The sequence below is a fragment of the Lasioglossum baleicum genome, unplaced genomic scaffold (assembly GCF_051020765.1).
Source record: "Lasioglossum baleicum unplaced genomic scaffold, iyLasBale1 scaffold0021, whole genome shotgun sequence".
NCBI classification, from domain to species: domain Eukaryota; kingdom Metazoa; phylum Arthropoda; class Insecta; order Hymenoptera; family Halictidae; genus Lasioglossum; species Lasioglossum baleicum.
The window spans coordinates 4126265-4142449 of NW_027469081.1; the positions used below are offsets into that span (position 1 = coordinate 4126265).

Consider the following 16185-nt stretch of genomic DNA (forward strand, 5'->3'; position numbering starts at 1 on the left):
TCCACTTTGGAGATAACCTTTTTCCTCTTACTGGCGTCTTTCGTGAGTATCGGGAGATTTATCGTTTGAGTCATAAATTTATCTTTGGTAAATATTGATAAAAAAAGGGTCACAGCTCCGATCGCATTGCCTGTGAAATATGTTGTGAAGGTTCTGAACACAACTTTTTCCTATACATATGTACGTAGACTCGTCGCTCGGTCTTCGTTTCCGAGATATTTACAAAAAAACTTTAAATAAAAAAGAAAATCGAGATTACGAGTACAGTTTGTTCTGCAAGTTTTAATGCAGGATACTCAAACATAAGATATTACAATAATCTCTTGAACATTATGCTGATCATTTCCAAAAATAGATCGATACGTACGTTTATCGAAAGTATAGAGTCTTTTAAATAAAAATTCCGCAATATAATGACTGTAACGATGAGACAGATCTTTATGCAAAATAAAAACTTTGTACCTGAATTGCAGTGAACCGGAGTGCGCGCTACTGCTTTGCTACACTACATTTGGAGATGATATCTTCAAATACTGCAAGTTTTTTTCAGAAAAATCCGTGACCGTAAGACCGTAGACTGGTCATCAGAGAGGGGGTATATCATCTCTCCACGATATCCCCCATCACTGCTCCCGGTCCACGATTCTGGCATCACTGGACCACTGCTTCGTTGGCTTGTGTCGCGATTAGACGTTTTGACTTGCTTAAAAGACCCAAGTACTTTTGTGAACGTAGGCGGACGAGACGGACAACTAGCGAGAAGATATCCGCTGTCGATATCCGCCTTTGGTAAGCCCTAGTCAGATCTCCCTTTAATATTGCAGTTCATTGTTTCACGTTGGCTCGGATAGCTCTTTAGCGGGTTCGCGTTTTCGTTGCGGAAATTATCAACGTGGCTTCGAGAGTGCCAGCACTCGCGAGAACGTAGAGTCGCGAGGGGTACGAAGTGAGGATCGCTACGAGGTTCCAACGAAGTAACAATAAATTGTTTTGCCAATTTATTTCTTAAATAAGTTCCAACAAGGGGGAGATATAATGGCACTATTTACTGTTGCTCATTGTAAAGGGGAAACAAAAATAGATCATTCACCTCTTGAAAACATTGATAAATCAAAATTAAAAATAAAACTATTTTCTACAATGATGTTAGTAGGATTGCAACTATATTGTATAGAAAACGGAGATACTTCATTTCCACTTGATAAAAGGATGGAGCTAGCTGAGAAGATAAAAAATAAGATTAATCAAATGACAAATTATCTACTCCGAAAAGATGCTAAGGAGTTTAAGATGCTCGGGCTTGCATTACTTGATTACGAGTCGACACTAAAAAAAGGTCAATTTTCACTAGAGTTCAATAAGTCTTTAGCAAAGGCTATTATTTACTATTACAGGAAACTAGCATTAGGAGACCTAAGACCGCTTGATACAAAATATATGACAGGGCCTACAAAAGATCAGTATAGGTATATAACTACGGTAACATCAGTACTAGATGATTACTTTGAGGTAAGGAGAAATTCAAATTCTCTTTATACGATATCTCGAGGAATTGGGTCGATTTTAGAAAGTATAAAAGTTGAAGGGACAACTGCTGATGAAAAAAGATTAGCTGTACAAGAAGCTCTTCGTCGTAGTGGCGAATACCTGAAGGGTACAAAAGACACTCCGAACTTAGACGGTAAGCTCGGAACAGAGTTGAAAATGGAAGGCATACCGGTTGCAAATTTAATTACATTTAGAAATACGTTAATACATAAACATTTATTTCCTCTGATAGAAAACGAAACAGTTGATAAAATCAGTGAAGATTTAACTGTTGTTAAATATATTATTAATAATGAAATAGACAAATTGACAAGTGAGTTTATTAGCCGTATCATTGATCAAAATTTCAAGAAAATCGAAGTCTTTTATGAGTCTTTTAAGGATATTTTAAGCATAAAAATGCCAGATAAATCTATACCTGACATTATTTCGGCTCTTGAATCAATAAAGAAAGGAAATAGTTATATGTCTCTGAGAAACAACGGTAAAGCGTTAATAGATGAGATTTATGAAAATGCTAAACAGATAGATAATCTGGGCTTTCCTTCAAGGGAAACTAATAACAGTGAGTTTATTAGGTTTATCATTGATCAAAATTTCGGGAAAATCCAAGATAAGTCTTTCAAGAATATAGTAAAATATAACGATAAATTAAATATGACAGATGAAAAAAAATCTATACGTGGCATTATTTCGGCTCTTGAATCAATAAAGAAAGAAAATAGTTATATGACTCTGAAAAAAAAGGATAAAGCGTTAATAGATGAGATTTATGAAAATGCTAAACAGATAAATTCTCCAAGGAAAACTAATAACAGTGAGTTTATTAGGTTTATCATTCATCAAAATTTCGGGAAAATCCAAGATGAGTCTTTTAAGAATATAGTAAAAAATGACAAGAGTTTAAATATGACAGATAAAAAAAAGTCTATACCTGACATTATTTCGGCTCTTGAATTAATAAAGAGAGAAAATAGTTATAAGTCTCTGACAAACAACGATAAAGCGTTAATAGATGGGATTTATGAGAATGCTAAACAGATAAATCCTCAGCGCTTTCCTTCAAGGGAAACTAATAACAGTAACAAACCAGTGAAAAAGTACTGGGCTTCATCACTTGCAGAAGCTACTAAGGATTCTAATACCATAGAGAAGTTACGTAAAAAGGTTGGGACTGATGTAATTAAAAATGTTAAAGGAGTAAAGTCACAAGCAATTCAGATATTATTTTATGGAATAATTGACGGAATAGATGGTGAACCGCGTAGTCAATCATTACAATTAGCACTCGAACAACATCTTCTAAAAAATCAGGTCCAAGAAAGCGATGCAGCAGAAGCAATAAAGCATTTAGGAAAGTTCTATTCAAAGAAAATAAAATCTGAGTTTTATTTGTTGAAAACACTGAAGAACGACTACGCAATCCGGTCTCAGATTCTTAATTTGTACGATGTAGTACAAAGAAATGACGATCTTGTGAACACGGGAAGCAAATATCAATGGACAGCAGCAAGAATGCGTAATTACCTTTCACATGGTAGTACACTTGTTACTATTGAAGAAGATACTGTGTTCACAAAAGATTTTGCCAAGTTGGTAAGGGAAGCATTTATAGGTGAATTAGAAAAAGTAGAAGATATTACAATGGTAACAATTGAACAAGCGATTGAAAGGGTTATAACAAAAGACGCAGTAACACTTCCTAAAGAAGTATTAGAAGTATTAGGAAGAGTAAGAGTTTTAATTTGTGGTGATACTGGCCTGTCTAGAAGACGTAGGTCTGTAAAGAGTTGCTTAGAATGGACAGAAATAGACAAATTTAGTAAAGGAGGGGCTGCAAATAGAGATCCTGATAACATTATAATAGATAGTAAAAAGTTTATTGAAACTATCTCAAATGAACGTGGGGCAAATAAGGAAAAGTTTTCTAATTTCATTGCTTTAGCAAGTGAAAGTGAAGTTATAGGTGACTATAAAGATAAGGTGAACATGCTCACGAATAATCACAAGTACATTAGTCATTTAAATAGAGCAGGAAAAGTCAGTGGTAGAGTTATGCATGGAATGTTTGCAAAAGATATAATTGGTGCTGTATTGAGGAAAGATTATGTAGGTGCTGCGGAAATGGCAGGTTTTTTTGGTGTTAGTTACGGATTAACAGAAGTTGCAGAGGTAGCATCTAGGAAAGGGGCAAGTTTTATCTTAAAAGGTAAACCATGGATTGGTTACCCGCTAAGGATTGGCACTCCATTTATTGCAAGGTTTCTTAGTGTTTTGACTGCACGTGATTTGTATAATCAAGTGAAACGATATCAAGAAGGTCATAAAGATGCTTTAGTTCCTATCATACTGGATAGTGCGCAGCTTGGGGTAGATGTTATTCTAGTTGGACTAGAGATTGGAGCAGTAGCAGGAGTAGCATCATTGCAGGGAATTTCTGCAGCAACTGGTCCTATAGGAATAATAGTAGGAGCTACAATATTTGTAGTATATGATGGTATAATGACAGTACAAACAGTTCGGAAAATTGATGAGCAAATTGACCTAACTGGATGGGAAATGTTTAGTGAAGGGTTGCGTGCTTTTTTTGTTATACAACCTTCGGAAAAAATCGAAAGGTTAATCGAAGAGAAAGGAGCAAATAATGCAGCAGTCAACCTTACGATAAGCTATCTTGAAAGTAATTCGGACATTCAAAGATATGTTTTCCCTAGTATAAGGGTTGTTGAACATGACAGCGAAATAATTTTGGATAATGTAGTGTTGCTAGATCAAAAGAGATATGATATAAAATGGAGTAGAACAAGGCCAGATGTTTTAAAAGAAGTTGATTTGTTTTGTCTACCTAAAGGGAACTGGGAAACTGTTTCAACGAATGGAACTTATTACTGCGATGGTGCGATTGGTGTAGAGTATAAAAATAATAGGACTGGAAACTATACCTTGATAAGACTTGGTGATGGTACGGATAGAGTAAAGGGCTTTCAAGAGAGTAGCAATATTTTTGTTTTAGGTGATGGGCATAAAGAAATGACTGGGGGAAATAAAGATGATGACTTTAGTTTTGAAAACAAGAGTGTTAATGCACTTGTAGATAGAGAAATTAAAGGTTCTATAGATGGGGGTGGAGGAATTAATACAATTGATGTCGGTAATCTCACTCCACATGATGAGGGAAGTAACGGAGGAGGTAGGTACCAAGTGTCTGCTGATTTTCGTCAGGGAATTTTAAAAGTTGGGAATTCTAATGTTGCTCTTCATATAAGTAATATAAATAAATTCTTGGGGAGAACAGGTAGAGTAGATCATGTGGTACCTGCCTGTGATACTAAGTATATGGATGGTAAAGGAGGAGAAAATAAAAATGATTTAGATAGCATTACAATTCCAAAAGATGATGCATGTTTTTATGATACTTCCATTGTAGTTAATCCTTACACTAAGGTTACTAATAGTGCAATTAATGGTAAGTTTAGTTATTTTGTAAAAGGAGAGAAGGGAAAGGAAGCATATATTGATTTAGGTCGAAATTCACAAAGTAACAATGCGTTTGTTTTTAACTACACACTAACAGATATTGCTGCTATCGATAAATCTGAGGAAAATATAACTTTTAGCTTTGTAGAAGAATTCTACAAAAGAGAAAAGGAAGTAAATGTGGATAGCAGTTTTCATTTAACTGTTAGTGGTGCCGATGAAAACACAACTACGTATAATCTAATTGATAGTACCAAAATTGTAATGGCTAAGCCAAATATTGTGTATGCAATACAAAACACAGAAAAGTCAATTGACAGTCTCGTGAAAGACTACTCTTCTATAGCAGAACGGTCACAAATGTATGTTATTGTATATTCGAACGGTGAAGTTCTTATAATTGGACATAGTCATGATAATATATTGATGAATGAACCTAAGGCAAGAGTAACTCACTTAGTTGGTGGCAGTGGTGAGAATTTATATGTTGTTGCTTCAGGTTATGAAAAATTAACTCTTGCAAAGCTTCCAGTTCCTGATGTGATAATTTATGATTTTGATCGAGAGAACCAAGTAGATACTTTGGATCTACGTAATATAAAGGAACAAATGATACAGGATATTGATAGAGAAATCAACACAAAGGTTAGTAAAATTAATAGTGATTTACTGATTAATTTATGTCTCGATGATGCATCTAAAAAGGAGGTAGTTAAGATAAGATTAAAAGGTGCATTAGAGAATAATTGGTACAAGAGAGTAAATATAGTAATCGATAGCATATTCGTAATCGAAGAGATTCTAGAAGAATTTGAATTAACTCCACAACCTTTAATTTTCGATGATAATAGTCAAACTATTTATGTGATAAGTCCAAAAGATGTGGCGGAAGGAAACAAGATAAGAGTAAAGAAAGAGATAGGAGATTATACGTTTGCTCGTGATAACGATGCTTTAATTATAACCAACTCTTTGAGTTCTAGCGCTGATAAAAATAACCTTTCTATTATTATATTATATGATTTTTATTATGAGAAAAATCAAGACAAGATGCTGACTCTAAAAATAGAGTTTAATGATAAGAAGATATTTTTACGGAAGGACAAGAAAAGGATAAGTAGTGCTGGGAGCTTTAGTGAATTAACGAAGAAAGTTGATATTGACAGCAATGACGCTGTTATGTATGAGATACAGAAACAAAAACTGTTTGAAGCAATCGAGAGAAATAATATTGGTGATGTCAAGGAGCTTATTAATCATGGTGTTAGTATTGATGCTAAAAACAATGATGGGCAGACACCATTGCACTATGCTGCTAAGAGTGACAAGCTAGAGGTGGTAAAATACCTTATAGAAGAAAAAGGTGCTAATGTTAATGTAAAGGATAATGATGGACAAACACCTTTGCACTCTGCTGCCAAGAGTGACAAGCTAGAAGTAGTAAAATACCTTATAGAAGAAAAAGGTGCTAATGTTAATGCAAAGGATAATCATGGGCAGACACCGTTGCACTCTGCTGCCAAGAGTGACAAGCTAGAGGTGATAAAATACCTTATAGAAGAAAAAGGTGCTAATGTTAATGTAAAGGATGATGATGGGCGAACACTTCTGCACTCTGCTGCTAAGACTTGTAGGCTAGAGATAGTAAAATACCTTATAGAAGAGAAACGCGTTGATTTTAATGTAAAGGATAATTATGGCATTACACCTCTGCATTATGCTGCTATGAATGATGGACTAGAAGTAGTAAAATACTTTATAGACAAGAAACAAGTTGATTTTAATGTAGGGGATATGTATAAGATTACACCTTTGCATTATGCTGCTATGTATAATGGACTAGAAGTAGTAAAATACCTTATAGAAGAAAAAACAGCTGATATTAATGTGAAGGATGATTCTGGAATGGTGGTTTTGTACTATGCTGCTGCTGGAAATAATATAGAGGTAGTACGATACCTTACAGAAAAGCAAAACGCTAATATGAATGTAACGGATAATGCTGCCAAGACACCTTTGCACTATGCTGCTCAGAGTGGCAAGCTAGAAGTAGTAAAATACCTTATAGAAGAAAAAGGTGCTAATGCTAATGTAAAGGATAATGAAGGGCAGACACCGTTGCACCATGCTGCTAACAGTGACAACCTAGAAGTAGTAAAATACTTTATAGAAGAGAAACACATTGATTTTAATGTAAAGGATAATTATGGGATTACACCTTTGCACTATGCTGCTGACCATGGTAAGCTAGAGGTAGTACGATACCTTATAGAAGGGAAAAACGCTAATATTAATGTAAAGGATAATGATGGGCAGACACCTTTGCACCATGCTGCTGATCATAGCAAGCTAGAAGTAGTAAAATACCTTATAGAGAAAAGTGCTGATGTTAATGTACGGGATAATGAAGGTAGAACATCTTTGCACTATGCTGCTTACAGTTATAAACCAAAGGTAGTGAAATACCTTATAGAGAAAGGCGCTAAGATTGACTTGAAAGGTAATGGTGAATTACCCTTAGAGATTCTGGAAAGAGGAGGTCATAGAAGTTTAGCAGATTCCATTATTAAAGAATTAACAGAGAGATTGTTTTATGCAGTAAAATATGATGATTTTGGTGAAGTTCAGGGTCTTATAAATCAAGGAGTTAGTGTTAACGTCAAAAATAGTGACGGGCAAACACTTTTGCAATATGCTGTTAGTAATGGTAAGCTAAAAGTAGTAAAATACCTTGCAGAGAAAGGTGCTGACGTTAATGAGAGGAATGTTTCTGGAGATGCGCCTTTACATGATGCTGTTAGGATGGGCAATCTGGAAGTATTAAAATGCCTTGTAGAGAAAGGTGCTGATGTTAACGTAAAGGATAATTACAGGCTTACACCTTTGCATTATGCTGTTGTGTATAATAGACTAGAAATATTAAAATACCTTGTAGAAGAAAAAACAGCTGATATTAATGTGAAGGATAGTTCTGGAATGGTGGTTTTGCACCATGCTGCTGCTACAAATAATATAGAGGTAGTACGATACCTTATAGAGAAGAATAACGCTAATATTAATGTAACGGATAATGCTGGCAAGACAACTTTGCAGTATGCTGCTGAGAGTGGCAAGATAGAAGTAATAAAATACCTTATAGAAGAAAAAGGTGCTAATGCTAATGTAAAGGATAATTTTGGGCTGACACCTTTGCACTATGCTACTAACAGTGACAAGCTAGAAGTAGTCAAATACTTTATAGAAGAGAAACACATTGATTTTAATGTAAAGGATAATTATGGGCTGACAACTTTGCACTATGCTGCTGATCATGGTAAGCTAGAGATAGTGAAATACCTTATAGAGAAAGGTGCTGATGTTAATGTACGGGATAATGAAGGTAGAACATCTTTGCACTATGCTGCTTACAGTTATAAACCAAAGGTAGTGAAATACCTTATAGAGAAAGGCGCTAAGATTGACTTGAAAGGTAATGGTGAATTACCCTTAGAGATTCTGGAAAGAAGAGGTCATAGAAGTTTAGCAGATTCCATTATTAAAGAATTAACAGAGAGGTTGTTTGATGCAGTAAAATATGATGATTTTAGTAAAGTTCAGGGTCTTATAAATCAAGGAGTTAGTGTTAACGTCAAAAATAGTGACGGGCAAACACTTTTGCAATATGCTGTTAGTAATGGTAAGCCAAAAATAGAAAAATACCTTGTAGAGATAGGTGCAACACTTTCGCACGCTGCTGCTAGGTATAATATGCAAGAGATAGCAAAATGCCTCGAAGAGGAAGGTGCCGATGTTAATGTAAAGGATAGTTTTGGTGTTACGACTAATAAACTAAAAGCGATACTAAAATACCTTCTAGAGGAAGGTGCTGATGTTAATGGAAAGGATTATTCTGGTAGTACACTTTTGGACATGGCTGTTTGGTTTAATATGCAAGAGATAGTAAAATGCCTCGTAGAGAAAGGTGCCGATGTTAATGTAAAGAGTAGTTCTGGTTCAACACCTTTGTTCTCTGCTGGTTTGAATAATAACCCAAAGCTAGCAAAATACCTTATAGAGAAAGGTGCTGATGTTAATGTAAAGGATAATTTGGGTTCAACAGTTTTGCATTATGCTGCTCAGAATCAAATGTCATATATGGTAGAATGGCTCGTAGAGAACGGTGCTGATATTAATGTAACCAATGGTCGTGGACAAACACCTTTGGATTTAGCTCGTGTTAACAGATTTAGTGCTTCTGTATATTATTTAGAGAAAAAACTTAATGAAAAACGAGAAAAGCGTCCACAACGCAAACGTCGTCATCATCATGGAGATCGTAATCGTCATCACTCATCGCATAGGCCTCTTACTATAGACTCAAGTAATCAACCTGGAATAGCAACAAGCAATGCAAGTCAAAAATCTTCATGGATAAATGATTTAGTTGGTTGGGTAAAAAACTCTATAGGTGGGCTATTAGGTTCTAGAGCTGCTCTGTCTGAAACTTCAGCAAATTATTCTAATACAGCAAAAAATTATGGTAACCAGTACACTAGCCAATTTAGCAGTGAAGTTTGTATCAATAACAATGTTGGTTTAGGATTTTTCTTATTACAAAGTTTCCTAGATAAAAAATATCCTCTTCCTAAGTTCTGTTCCTTGACCTATGAAGAAGCTCTGGCTAACACAATGAATATCGTAGGAGAATTTGAAAAGACACTTGAAAAAACAGCTAAACAATCTGGTGTGTTAATAAAAGATGTTAACTTTTTTAGAGTATATTTAGATATGGCAGACCATGTGTGGAACGAGAGGTATTCTCAAATCCCAAATACTTTATATTCAGCTGCAAAAGAAGCTTGTCCGAAAAATGAGAAGTTTCTGAGTATTTTAAAAGGCAATATTGAAAAGATGCTAGATAGGCAGCAAACGGTTAACAGTAATAATCACGAGCAAGGTATAGCTAATGTGGATAATAAAATACCTCCATTTTCACTTAATAGCATTGTTGTAGAACCTGCGAATGACATAGGCTTGATAGGGGTTACTTGTGCAGATCAAGTTGCTTAATCTCATCCAAAAAAGAAAGGCCGGTGATTTGAGAGATAACATCAATAGAGACACCGGTCATAGAACACCATTGATGCTTCCTCATGCAAAAGGTAAATATAGGAGCGCACGATTTTTTATAGAAAACTAGTGATGGTTCTCCTCTCATCTATGCCGTCCATGAAAAAGAGGGTAATGAGTTTACAGAATTTTTATTGAAACGTATAGAAGTAAAAGAAGGAAGAGGAGCATTGCTGGAGTATATGCATTGTAATGGTGCTAGTATGAGACGTACTGCACTACATTCCGCTTGTTTTGATAAAAATTATCCTATGGCTAAGCTTCTCTAAGAGCATGGAGCAGATCATAGAGTAAAGGAGATGAAGAAGGTCTTACACCTTATTATCTTGTAACAGGGAGTTCACACGTTTGTAAGAAAATAATAGTTGCATTGACATTGTACGTGTCCCTGAATATGCGCTCTGGTTCATTTTTTTCTATAGAAAAACTAAATCTCTCGATATTTAAGAAAATGTATGTGTCTTGACTGTGGCAGCACTCTCGCGCCGCCCAATATTTGTCGAACTCCGCTACATGCTGCCGAATAATGAAAATTACGCCTCGAAAACGCAAAAGTAGGCTATTTTTGGAGCTGACCGCAATTGGTGGGTCTTTTATCTATCGATTGTGACTACGTAGGGGCCCCAAATGTTTGAAAACTACGGAACCCTTGCAACCTCGTGTACGTATACAATGTCTAATGTTGTTGTGTGAGGGTACCACCACACTGGCGCTCGACCAAGGTCAAATTCGGACCCACACCCACTCTCTTCGGACCCACTCTCCGTCGTCGCTCGCGTTAGGATTAAGTCGCCGCGCCGCGCCGTAGTATGAAGACCGCTGTTTCTCCGCTCGCGCCGCCATAGGAATAAGATCGCCGTATTCCGTTCGTGTTAGAAATAAGCCGTAGTCCTAAGTCGCCGCCGAAACGCGTTCAACGCGAGTCCAGCGTTGTGATCATTAGCAAGGAAGACGCTATGTTAAATAAATAGTTAGTACATCCAACCCGTAGTATTCATTCGCGGGTCGTAAGTGCCCTAGATAGCCGATTGAGCCGGCACACTTCTCCCAACCGAAAAGTGTTACAAATAGCGCCCGAATAGGTTCTTTAAGCAGGGAGAACCGCGAATGAGTATTAGCTGGATATACCGCTTCCGAAGAACAGAGCTCGTGGAAGAAGCCCGCCAGCAAGGGATAAACCAGGACGGTACTCTAGACGAGCTCCGAATACGACTCGCCGCCCACGTCCGCACCAAGATGAACAAACCCACGGAACTAGTGGGTTTCATCGTGGCATCGAGTGGCACTAGTACTCACGTGTCCAGTACTACCAACGCTATCCCAGGCGATATTGATAGGCTCTGGAAGCCTTGGGTACCACAATCACCGTCGGGTCACAAACGTGGACCCTCCAGGAGGAAGCATACGCTATTAGCGGAACAGATGGCCTGACAAAATGCACGCGGGAGCAGGAGCAACAGCTACAGGAACTTTCTGGCCACCGAGTTATCAAAGCTCGCCGCAATCCAGTGAACAACCCACTTGACAACAACATCGGATCCGGCTAAAAACGACAGAATCGTCAAACAGCGGTACACACCACGTAACCCGCCCACACAGCGGATAATCGACGAAGAAGTCGATCGAATGCTCCAGGACGGGGTTTATAGAACCATCCACCAGCCCGTGGAGCTCACCGGTGGTAATCGTCCGAAAGTGTAACGGTAAATCACGATTTTGCATCTATTTCAGGCGGGTCAACAACGCAACAGAGAAAGACGTGTACCCATTTCCACAATTTCAGGGAACCTTAGAGAAACTACGGGGAACTCGGTACATTTCAACCATCGACCTGGCAAATGGTTATTGGCAGTGCCACTGGACCCCAATAGCCGACTGATCACGGCATTCGCAGTTCCAGGCAGGGGCCTGTACCAGTTTAAGGTCATGCCGTTCAGCCTTCATTCTGCCCCGGCAACGTTCCAGCGCCTCCTCGATACGGTCATCGGCCCTAAGTTGGAGCCAAGGGCATTCACCTACGTCGACGATATAATCATCCTCTGGAGGACCTGCTTCAAAGGTTCCTGGCGAGGTTCCCGCCAGCGGCTCCAGCAGCGGCTCCGGAAACGGCCCCGGCGAGGTTCCTAGGCAGCGGCCCCAGCAACAGCCCCAGCAGGTCCACCGTTGACAGGCCCACCGACCGCCTCAATGGCAGCCCCCCCCCCCCCACCACCGCCCGCGACGGAGAATACAGTGCTATGGGTGAGTGACAGTGATTAATATTAATATTAATATTATAACCGTTCATTTCACCAGAATCAGTAGCGGACAAAAGTTTAGAATGCTCTAAAAAAGACGAAAACTATTTTAATATTGTACTATACGATTTTTGAACTTGTTTGGATAAGGTAAGCAATTAGTTTACTACAGGATGTGATCATTAATTTTTTCTTTATTTGTTACAGAACAAAGTGAAGCAGAGAACGAGGAAAGAATATTTCAAAAAGCTGCAGAAAATGGGGGCAGTGCGCGGCGGAGAAGGAGGGCGCGGTAGTGGTCACGGCGCGGCGGCGAACGCGTGAGCCGAGGAGGCGGCACGAAATTCAGTAGTATAAGTCAACGACAAGTCAGACGGTCGGAAATTGGCGAAAATTTTCGAAAATCTCGAAAATTAAACTTTGTATTAGGAGAACATGATGTCGAAGGAGGTATTCAGAATTCAGTAGTATAAGTCAACGACGAGTCAGACGTTCGGGAAAAAGTGTTGATTCAATAAATGTATACCCAAACATGCTGGTGTATTACATATTATCTTTATTTGTTCATTGTAGATTCATACATAAAATGTAAGCGAAATGATACAATGTCTGTACAAATCTTGGTTGTCTCCTATACGTCGTCTACGATAGAACATAGAAACAGCTCATACATCTTGGAAGCCAATGGGTTCTAGTTTCTGCTAATGTAATCAACTGGGTTGTAATCCATGCCAGCGACGAATAGGTTAGTTTCCGATCGACTTGGTGCAGGTGCAGCAGTAGCGTTTCTGAAAAAATCAAAAGCACAGAAAAAGTCAGACGTCAAAGCACTGAAAACTGCAAACACAGACGAGAATATAGAATCCTATATCTCATCTGTGCTTCAACACTAGCTCCATTTTCCTTATCGATGTTAAAATAGTAAATGCACTGACGAGCATCTCTCATCGGTGGTGGAACTTATTGCGATGTGGTATTTCAGATCACTGTAAGTTCCACGTTATCCCTCCGTCCACCTGGGTAAACGATTTTGACGTCATGGTGGCATCATCTAACCACCGACGAGATACTATTAAAGACTGCCAGCCCCTGTGTTATTCCGCGGGACCAGTAAGTGGGCGCGAGTGGGCGCGGGGATAACGTGAAAGTTACAGTGATCTGATATACCACATCGCTAAAAATTCTAAATAGTGCTAAAATAGTGCCAAAACATCGTCTGAAATATGGCGGAGAATGTAACATTTAAGGGGCTAGTCTACCCTCGATTTGTAACTAGAAAGGAACTAGAATCTTACTAGATTTTGGGTCGAAAATATGGGTTTCGTACTAAACGTTGTTTGACCTTATTAGAACAAATTGTGGGCTGTGTGAGGGCTCATTCGAAAGAGGAAGAATAGACGCAGCGCGCTTTTCTCACGAGGTTAACGAGATTATGTTAAGGGGGTAGTCTACCCTCGATTTGTAACTAGAAAATTACTAGAATCTTACTAGAAAAATGGCTCGAAACGTGGGTTTGCGCGAATCGGTTGTTTGTCCTTATTTGAGCTAATTGTGGGCTGGGTGAGGGCTCATTCGAAAGAGGAAGGTTCATCACACACGGGTCTGGTCATGATTTTAACGAGATTATGTTTATATCTAATAATATGAGTGTCCAAAGTAGAGTAAAAATCTAGGAAAAAAACCAGCAGATTTCAATGCATTTTTCTGTCCCCAAAAGACTTTTTGACTTATATTATGACCAGACCCGTGTGTGATGAACCATCCTCTTTAGAATGAGCCCTCACCCAGCCCAAAATCTGCTCAAATAAGGACAAACAACCGACAGCGCGCAGACCCACTTTTTCGATCGAAAATCTGGTAAGATTCTAGTTATTTGCTAGATATTTGCTATTTACTAGGATCTTACTAGATTTTGGGTCCGAAACCTGGGTCTGCGCGCTGTAGGTTTTTGTCCTTATTTGAGCAAAGTTTGGGCTGGGTGAGGGCTCATTCTAAAGAGGAAGGTTCAACGCGCTGCGCTCTGGTTATCTCATAAGTCATAAAGTCTTTTGGAGACAGAAAAATGCATTGAAATCTGCTGGTTATTTTCCTAGACTTTTTCTCTACTTTCGGCCCTCATATTATTAGTTATAAACATAATCTCGTTAACCTCGTAACCAGAGCGCAGTGTGTTTAACCTTCCTCTTTAGAATAAGCCCTCACTCAGCCCAAACTTTGCTCAAATAAGGACGAAAACCGACAGCGCGCAAACCCATGTTTCGAGCCATTTTTCTAGTAAGATTCTAGTTCCTTTCTAGTTACAAATCGAGGGTAGACTAGCCCCTTAAGGGGGTAGTCTACCCTCGATTTGTAACTAGAAAATTACTAGAATCTTACTAGAAAAATGGCTCGAAACGTGGGTTTGCGCGAATCGGTTGTTTGTCCTTATTTGAGCTAATTGTGGGCTGGGTGAGGGCTCATTCGAAAGAGGAAGGTTCATCACACACGGGTCTGGTCATGATTTTAACGAGATTATGTTTATATCTAATAATATGAGTGTCCAAAGTAGAGTAAAAATCTAGGAAAAAAACCAGCAGATTTCAATGCATTTTTCTGTCCCCAAAAGACTTTTTGACTTATATTATGACCAGACCCGTGTGTGATGAACCATCCTCTTTAGAATGAGCCCTCACCCAGCCCAAAATCTGCTCAAATAAGGACAAACAACCGATTCGCGCAGACCCACTTTTTCGATCGAAAATCTAGTAAGATTCTAGTAAATAGCAAATATCTAGCAAATAACTAGAATCTTACTAGATTTTCGATCGAAAAAGTGGGTCTGCGCGAATCGGTTGTTTGTCCTTATTTGAGCAGATTTTGGGCTGGCTGAGGGCTCATTCTAGAGAGGATGGTTCATCACACACGGGTCTGGTCATAATATAAGTCAAAAAGTCTTTTGGAGACAGAAAAATGCATTGAAATCTGCTGGTTTTTTTCCTAGATTTTTACTCTACTTTGGACACTCATATTATTAGATATAAACATAATCTCGTTAAAATCATGACCAGACCCGTGTGTGATGAACCTTCCTCTTTCGAATGAGCCCTCACCCAGCCCACAATTAGCTCAAATAAGGACAAACAACCGATCCGCGCAGACCCATGTTTCGGACCCAAAATCTAGTAAGATTCTAGTAATTTTCTAGTTCCAAATCGAGGGTAGACTAGCCCCTTAATAATAATCGATATGGTTTCGTAATAATTCGCATTCACACCGATGCATCGCGACGAGAATCTCCTCAGTGGTCTTCTTTACCGACAAAATGCCGTCGTTGGCCTTCTGTTTCTCTGGATGGAGCTAAAATATATCCTAGAGGGCGTAAGAAATACCGAAAAATTCGAGTCCCGCCAACTCCCATAAGGCTGGCAGTCTTTAACAGTATCTCGTCGGTGATCTAACCACCGACGAGATACTATTAAAGACTGCCAGCCTTATGGGAGTTGGCGAGCCCGAATTTTTCGGTGTTTCTTACGCCCTCTAGGATATATTCTGGCTCCATCCAAAGAAACAGAAGGCCAACGACGGCATTTTGTCGGTGAAGAAGACCACTGAGGAGATTCTCGTCGCGATGCATCGGCGAGAATGCGAATTATCACGAAACTATATCGATTATTATTAAATGTTACATTCTCTGCCATATTTCAGACGATGTTTTGGCATTATTGTGGCACTATTTCGAATTTTTAGCGACGTGGTATATCAGATCACTGTAACTTTCACGTTATCCCCGCGCCCGTGGAATAGCACAGGGGCTGGCAGTCTTCAATAGTATCTC

At 38.6% G+C, this 16185-nt stretch overlaps 1 protein-coding gene across 8 annotated transcripts; it reads left to right on the forward strand.

Moving 5' to 3' along the window:
• Positions 1 to 478: 478 nt before the first annotated feature.
• LOC143219007 (uncharacterized) lies at positions 479 to 12375 on the forward strand. 8 transcript variants are annotated; one of them, XM_076444716.1, is made up of 4 exons: positions 481 to 9961; positions 10061 to 10166; positions 10282 to 11837; positions 11918 to 12375. In XM_076444716.1, the coding sequence occupies exons 1-2, from the start codon at positions 1036 to 1038 to the stop codon at positions 10072 to 10074; spliced, it is 8940 nt and encodes a 2979-aa protein (XP_076300831.1). In that variant the 5' UTR covers positions 481 to 1035; the 3' UTR covers positions 10075 to 10166; positions 10282 to 11837; positions 11918 to 12375. The 8 variants fall into 8 exon arrangements, with proteins under 8 accessions (XP_076300832.1, XP_076300831.1, XP_076300828.1 ...); XM_076444717.1 differs by having other exon boundaries at positions 479 to 4738; positions 4844 to 11837; XM_076444713.1 differs by having other exon boundaries at positions 10019 to 11837.
• The last annotated feature ends 3810 nt before the right edge of the window (positions 12376 to 16185 follow it).